We start from the raw sequence: 8,395 nt of genomic DNA on the forward strand, positions 1-8,395 counted from the left end.
GACGAGCGGACGCTCGCGCTGATCGAGGGGGCGGGGGAGGAGCCGCGGAGCAGGCAGGGGCAATCGATGCGTGGATGGTCGATGGGAGGGGCCGGGTGCGGCCTGTGCTGCGCTGCAATCAGCGTTGTGACGCCACAAAGGGTGACGGACGCAAACGCACACCTCCTTCAGCTTAAAACACACACAGACACACACACTACACACCAGCTTAACACACGCATATACACAGGAGCTTAACCTAAATCAGTGAAGGCTGGTACTGCATCCCCCCAAGTGTATCTTATACCGGTTTTGCCCATTTTGAAACCAGTTTCTGTGCACTGAACTTCTGTTGTGCTAGGGGTTTAAACCTGTTCCCAATCACGTGAGTGACGTCTCCCCTAGCCTTGGTGGCTCTAATTAAAGCACCACCGCATTTTGCGGATCAGTGCCCCCACGCTTCAAAGTGATGTTGGGGGCACTTGAACTAAAGCTCATTCATTGAGCTCTAGTTCAAGCGTCGCCACTGTTTTTAAGTGCCGGGACACTGATACCTGAAGTGCGGGAGGGTGCTGGAGCGCCGTCATTGCCAGGCCCCAGCAGATTTGTTAATCAAATGTGCTCCAACGCACTGGACTTCCAGTGGTTGGAGCAGCTTTCATACTCCAAATCCTTTAATGTTGAACATGTCAGCTATATGCATTACACAATTTCCACGGGACAGGATCAGGTCACGTTATGGTCAGGGGCAGCCCCATTCAGCTATGTTGCACATTATGCAGCAAGTTCTCCAAAGTTATTGGCTTGTCCACCCAGTTGCTGGATCCTGCGCTGGTATGGCTCTGGGACCCAGGGCGTGAATGCTGTTGCTGTTTGTCCCCCCACCTACCTTCCCACCACCAAATTTGGCAGCTGGGGAACAGCCAAGGCACGAGAGAGCGTTCACTCTCTTGGCCCTGGAGCCGTGCCAGTGCAGGCTTCAGCTGCAGTATTTCTGATAAGGCAGTGAGATCAGTGTGCCACCACCATACAGCCAATGGCTAGGAAAAGATTTGGAACAAAAATACTGTTTTACTTTGATTACATCTAAGAGGAAACCTCTTGAGTATATTTGTCCTAATGTACGTTCCCAAATATGATGACGTATGCTGTACATCAGGGGTTGTCAACCGGGGGGTACATGTACCCCTGGGGGTAGTTTGAAAGATCCCAGGGGGTATGTGGGGGTGGATGGGGATGGAGCACTGCCACCCCGCGCCTCTGCCTCCCAGGAACAGGTCCAGGGTGGGGCGAGAGCAGGGCCGCACAGACGCTGCTCTGCTGCCACTCGCCACCCCTTCACTCAGTGTCTGGCTGCTTGCCACCGCCCCCCCCGGGGTACACTTATTAAAAAGGGGGCTGACAGGGGTACACTTATTAAAAAAGGTTGAAAACCCCTGGTGTACAGCTTTAGACATTTAGAACGCAGGGCCATTGAGGCCAGCATCATGCATTTGCAGGAAGCTCTTTAGAAAATAGCCTTAAAAATTGTCCCCTCCAATCCTTTTCTCTCACAGGGCATTTATACACATACCTTTTTGATTTTCGAGTCTTCTCTGCATGTGAGCTGACATGCACTGTACTGTGTCTTGTGCAGTTGTACATGCGGCGACATGCGTCAGTGCGCAGAAAATTGCAGTAGTGTACTTTTGAACTAAAACACTTTCGATGTCTTTTAGTTCAAAAGCACACTGCCACCATTTTCTGAGTGCTCATGTGCATTTTGCCACTTATATAACTGCAAGTGATGCAGCATTCGGTGCTTTTAAAAGTGCCCAGTGCTGCGATGCAAACATATGTATAAATACCCACATTGTACTCATGAAACACATTAGGAAAACAAAACTAAAAATCCCCTACAATGTGCTACAAAGCAGGGGTGTGAGGGTGCTCATGCCCTGTTGCTGCAATGAAGTCATTAGGTTCACCTGTGATCAGGTGATTTTACACTGATGTACGAATGCAATATCCCCCACTGTCCTTGTCAGTCTCACAAGGTGGATTAATTCCTTCCAAATGTCAAATCTAGGGATCGCTATGACCCCAAGGAAAGGAGCAAGTTTTTCCAGTCATGTACTTGAGAGTAGAAGTACCAGCATACCCCAGTCAAAACTCCTGCTGTGGCCAGTATCCTCAGATGCCTCAGATGGAGACAAAACCCACCATAAGCCAATAAGTATTAATGAGGGGAAAAAAAATCTTTCAGGATCTCATAGGCAACCAGTGGAATGAGGGTCTAAATGTTTGCATAACAAAAACATTGTTATGGAAGAAAGGTGTAGCAGTAGGAGGAAGTGGTAAGAAGTGGGTTTAAATGCATAATTTTAAAACAATGTTTCATATAGCAGTCAGCTCTTTCCATAACAGCAAAGCCAGGTTAAATCCTGAGCCCCTTGGCATCAATGTCAGATCCCACTGGGACCAGTATTTGCTTCTAAGATTCCAGTGAAGACAGAGAAATCCTGTACAACTACTCATACAATCAAACCCAGCCAAGTAGCATAACTTTAAGGTAACTTCTAAATCCCATTTCCCCATATGCCTTACCTCCCTTCTGACACATCTTGTCTTTATCTTCACCACAAATTCTTTGAGGCAAGTTTTATCACAATGTAACCTTTTTTTCTTGCCTACTGTCAAACATCAGGACTTAATAAATGCAAATACTAAGCAAGCAATGAGTATTGAAACATACTAATATATGTCAATGGAATGGAGACAAAATGCCTGCTTTCTTCCACACAGTCACCTGTGGATTCTTAGGTAATGGTACTAATGGTGTGTACTATGGCTCTAATCCAGCACAACAAGCAAGCATGTGCTTAAAATTAAGCACTTGAACCATCCTCCTAAACCTGTTTAAGTGCTTTGCTGCATCCGGAGAAGGGAGAGAGAATAGAATGAGAGGGATATCCACATGGGCAACAGAAAGATATAGAGAAACCACTGGGAGTTCTATATACCAGTCAATGTTCCTAGATTTTTACCATCCCTTCAGCTGTTCATTAAATTGCCTGTCTTGTATTCAGTCTCCCATTCAAAAGTGCCCTTGGAATAAAAGGGCTAAATGTTGCCCTTCTATTCCATGGTACATGCCTGGATATGAGGATACTCCCAATGTAGTCCTCCACTCAAGATTCTTAATGGCCATCTGTTTTTCAGTTACAGTTAACCTACAGGTAGAGTTTTGAAACAAACTGAATATCATCCCTACTGCCTTTTCAAAAGGGTCTTTGTGTTCTAGTTGCTGTTATTTTATTGGCACATCTAAGATGCGTATTGGTATGATGTATTTCTTGAGGCTGTGTTCTGGATTCACATACAAGAATACAGAGGTAAATACATCCTGTTATAGGAAGGTGCAGTACTGCTTATGGCCACCAGGTGTCAGTCGCTACTTATCTAAACCCCATATAGTGATTTTGGAGTGTTTGTGTAGCCCTGATGGTCCAGGAAATGTGCGAGAATCAAAGGGTTGCTGATGATGCCTTTTATTGGACAAATTGTATAGTTGAAAGAGGTGCTTGATAAGCTTTCAGGCAGGAAGTGTCCTTCCTCCCATTTGGGAAAGCTGATAAAATACACTTTTCTTGCATTTGAAAAATGTTTTGCATTCAAAAGCTTGTCTAACTTTATACCTACTACATATTTGGTCCAAAAAGATATTACCCTAAGAAACACTTGCCTCTGCAAACTTTTCCAAAGAGACAAAGGGAAGTGGATGTTGAAGTTTCATTGAAAGTTGGGAACCTAACTGCTATATCTGCCTTTGAAAAATCTCTCCCCAAAATGCACTGTACCCAAAAACCTCTGGTGCAAACAAACAATAAATACATACATAAGTTATTCTCAGTGAATCACAGTTTTTATTCTTTTTCATTTCGTTAACAAAACTTTCTGATTCCACCTTTAGGAGGTCTGGGGTCTGGTCTGCAGAAGTGGCATACACTTTTACAGAAATGTAAACTTAATGAGCAAAGATCATTCTGCACATAACTCCATGCACTAGGTTTTTCAGATTATGTTTATTCTTTTTCTTACCAATTCATGCAATTCACTTAAACTAATTTTGTTGATTCACAATTGATCTTCAGATTATAAACCAAACATACACTCTGAACCTTACCCCCCCAGACATGTCCCAACTAGCACTCACCTGCAATTTGCGGTGCCTCAAAGCAGTTTAGGCACTGCAGATTGCATGTGGTGCAGGTGCACTTGTTTACTGCAGTGTCAAAAAGAACAACAACCCCTGCTAAAAAAAGCAGTGCAGTGCACGTGGCATCAGCGTGCACCGTCAGAAGGGAACCTGGCCTGCCAGAGCCAAGTGCTGGTTGCTGGCTAGGCTCTGAGCGCCCAGCTTAGTGCCATTGCTGCCCCAGGAGGCCCACAGGAGCCCAAGTAAGGCTGCTGGGCTTCTGCTGGCCCTAGCCTCCCCTACCTCCCCAGGGTCACTTTGCCACATGCTGGAATGTGCGTGCAGGGGCATACCCAGGGACAAATAGCAGCTGCCACTGCTATTTGTCCTGCAGGAAAGGTGCACATGTGCACTCATCAGGACGCACCCGATGTGTTCCAAGCCCTTATGCTGCTCTGGCAGGAAACAGAAACTGGAATCCAGCAACCCAGGCTCAGGAAATTCTGCTGGCAAAAGAAGAGTCACTAGATGGTGCATGTAGGACATATTCACTCCACTCTTTTCCCAGCCTGCGGAGGTAGCAGGTCAGGGTGCTCAAAGGTTGCCCAGAATGGTTCCCTGCTGGCCCAAGAAAAGGGGAAATACAAAGATGGATTTTTAGAGCTATTTATGTTCTTCTCGTTATTCTAAATATAGCTCAGCCAGAACAGAGAAATAGAGTAAATATATGGAGCCTCCAAGAGGGTTGGGAGGTTCACTCCCTTTTGCCTTTACAGCAATGCAGTTTCAAAATCCTAACATCATTTAGTTTGCTCCCTCCTTTCAACAAATCTTGCTGTTTTTACCTTTTCAGCTCAAACCTACCCTTTTATGTCTGTGTTTCCTTGAACTCTGGTCCTCTCCATCACTATCTCTCACATAGGCTGTAGTGAATTTCTCCTTTTTGGCTTGAGGCGCTATATCTAAGTCTTTAGCTTTTTCTGTCTCATGTCTCTTGTCTCACTTCACATTAAGTTCAAATGCTGCCCTCATTCCCATAGTATCTTCTCTGACACTGTCTTGGCTTCCTCAACAACCTTCCCATGAAGTACATCCTTTCAACTCCTTTTACAAAGCCATTTCCACTAAACTTGATCCTGAGCTTTTTCTTGTGCTATTCCCAAGTTTACAATAGTTTCCCTCCTCAAGTATACATTTGTTTAAATTCTGAACTTCTCTCGGGTGATAATAAAGGCAACCATTCAGGCTGGCTTTCCTGCCTGACCTCATAATCCTATAATATAGCTTGCCTTACAATAGAAATGTAAAACTAGAATTTTGGGATATGGGGTGGGGAGATTCTTGAAACTAGTAACATATGTGTTAAAGCTAGACTCAGTATTTTACTTATATAAATTTGTTCTCCATGCTTTTCCAAATTTTATCTAATTTAGAGTATGAGATTTGTGGATCTCTTTCCACACACACACACACACAACTATGCACATGAATGACACTATTTAAACACTGAAATAAAATTGTGTGTAATGCCACAACAACATCTCTACTTTGAAGCTAAGTGTACAAAACATACGTGTGCTTCCATCTTTAATATGGAGGGAAACCACACAAAACCACATTAGAGGTAACAGGATTAAGAAGCCTTTCCTATTATTTTTGCTATTTCTTTGCTGTCTTTTCAGGACAGAGATGTTGGATAAGGAAAGGCAACTTTTATCTGTTTGCAAATATGTTCAAATCCCTTAGTGAATGAACACTTTACATGGTTTTCCATTTATTTCAGTTATAAAACAGCTATTTATAGATGATTGCTTTTCTTTCCTTCTGTATTATGAGCATAAAACAAATCTAAAGGTTACAGTGCATAACTTAGTATCTAAAAATCAGAAAAAGAATATGCCGCTTTTATTACCTATAGCAATCATACTTGATTCTCCATCTGATAATGACACACATGGGAGAGGGCTGATTCTGCTGTCATTGAATTCCACAGACCTCAGTGAGAACAGGAGCAAAACCTTTTTACTAATCTTTGAATCATAAGCATTCATAATATCAGAATTTTCATTAATTATTTCATTAAACAGTCATTACATATTGCTCTTAACTAGTGTATTATTTTCATGTTGTCACATACAAATCTCATTTGCTTGCTAATTAAGACTGATGTTGAAACCCTGGCATTGCCTGTAAAACCACTGAAAAAAATGCAATCTTAACTCCCTTCAGAAATTTCATTTGTTGCTCTCCCACATGAACGCCTTCTAGATTGTATTCCATCTGTATCGAGCTGGGCCTGGGCAGTCCCATTTTACCAATACCACGGAGTTAGTACTTCAGCTATCTCAGGTTACTTTGACTTGTCAGACTATTCTCAGCATTTGTGGCCAGAATTCATAAACATCAATTTCAACAAAAAACTGCAACCTCAATTCAAAGGAGACAGCAAAATCAAATGATCCAATTACCAATTTATCAAATATAAATCATGAAAATCTTCCAGTCCTTTTTGGTGCCAACATTCCTCTCCCAGGGTGTCAGCAAAGTAATTAGCAAAGCTGACTTTGATTAAATCTTTCCTCTCAGAGATTACTTTTTACAATTTCAGAGAGAAAGAGGAGTGCATGCAAGCAAAAGACTAAACCAATTCACTATTTTAAAATGTGTTGAGGCATTTGTGTAAGTTTGCAGAGTATACGTTGGAAACAAGATAACTTCAGAACATTGGCTAGGTAGAGGCTGATAGATTCCAGACCAGACATTGTACTGTAATATAGAGGCTGTGCTGGGGACAGATCAAGGGGGGTGCAAGGGCATCCCCCTTTGACCATAGCACATACAGAGTGAACTCTCCACCCCTGAGAGCTCTGTGTCAGCTGCTGGTCTTCTCCACCAGTCACCCTCCCCATGCCAGCCAGCTTTCTGCCTCACCCCCCTTTTCAGAATCCTAGATCCTCTCCTGGAGCTATGTACACTTTAAAACATTCAGCAGTTAAAATGTTCGACATTTCTCACCGGGTGAAATGAGTCCTGGGTTATCAAATATTAAGGAAGGAACAGGAGGGAGCCTCACTCTTTAACCCTGAGCGTAGTGACATTTTATTAGATATTGCCACTAAACTTGCATTCCATTTTAAGGTGTCTAAGCTGCTCCTCCTCTGCCTTGTTTTTTCATAGCAACCTAACTTTCTCTTGGCAATACCCAGCTGGTGCAGCAGGCAGAGGAGTCTCAGTGGTGGTATTGTGATATCAAGCTGTCTCTGGTAATTCTCTCTAGTAATCCAAATCTTAACCTTAACCTCAAACCCTTGACCTGCTTTAATCATCTCTCTCTTTGGCAATGCCCATTTAGTGCTAGAAAGAGAAAAATAGCAGTGCTGATAAAAGAAATGGATTTTGTCTAAACCAGATGTGCTGCTGAGTGCAAATCTCCAGCCTTAGTCAAATTAAGCCATTCTCCTAATCTTGAACTCCTGTACCTACTTCAACTTTGTAAGAACACTTTAGTTCTGACTTGCAGTTTTATTTATTTATCCATTTAAACCAATCAGACTGAAGTATGCAAACAAATTGGCATGACCAAATGATGATTGGCTGATTTGCTTCTGAGGTCATTAATTTGCTAGCTTCAACCAATGGATAGGATGGGAAACTTGGAACATTTTGATGTTGAGGTTTTCCAGTTTTCAGTAGAAATAATACATTTTTTTTCCTGACCCATGCAGAGAATGCGCTGAAATTATGGAATCTATCAGATTTAGTCTTCAAAATTTATATTACAGATAGGCAGGCAGGGATCTGTTACTGAGCTGGGTTTTAGGGCTGTGCGAAGCTTTGGGTGTTGATTCGATTCAGAGGAGATTCAGCCCAGTTTTTTAATTTGAATTGAATCAGGGGACCAATTAAAAGGTCCAAATTAATTTGAAGTTCTCTGAATTGATTTGGAAAAGATTTGGAGAGCTTCGGCGATTCTGGCAGTTCCTGCTTGCTGCAGCAGGGAGCTGGACCTGGACTCCATGCTGGTAAGTAGGGGGTGGTGGGGGAGAGGGCTGGAGGAGCGGGGAGAGGCCATGGGGGGACCCCTGCCAGGCCCATCCCCTGCCTGCTTTCCCAGTGCCCCCAACCCCCATCCGCTCCCCCAGCCTCCCCATGGCCACCCTGCCCGCCCCAGCTCCAGGTGCTTTAAATAAAAGCCCCACTCACCGAGTGCTGCCAGGCAGGGTGGTGATCCCCGCTGCC

At 43.5% G+C, this 8,395-nt stretch overlaps 1 protein-coding gene across 1 annotated transcript in view; it reads right to left on the reverse strand.

Annotated features, from left to right (window-relative positions):
• Nucleotides 1–8,395, reverse strand: part of MMADHC (methylmalonic aciduria and homocystinuria, cblD type) — a 27,270-nt gene that overhangs the window by 17,284 nt on the left and 1,591 nt on the right. The window contains exon 2 of the mRNA XM_014524877.2: nucleotides 285–288. Within this exon, the coding sequence (XP_014380363.2) occupies nucleotides 285–288 (4 nt within the window). The remainder of the gene's footprint in view (nucleotides 1–284; nucleotides 289–8,395) is intronic.

The sequence above is a fragment of the Alligator sinensis genome, unplaced genomic scaffold (assembly GCF_000455745.1).
Source record: "Alligator sinensis unplaced genomic scaffold, ASM45574v1 scaffold810_1, whole genome shotgun sequence".
NCBI classification, from domain to species: Eukaryota; Metazoa; Chordata; order Crocodylia; family Alligatoridae; genus Alligator; species Alligator sinensis.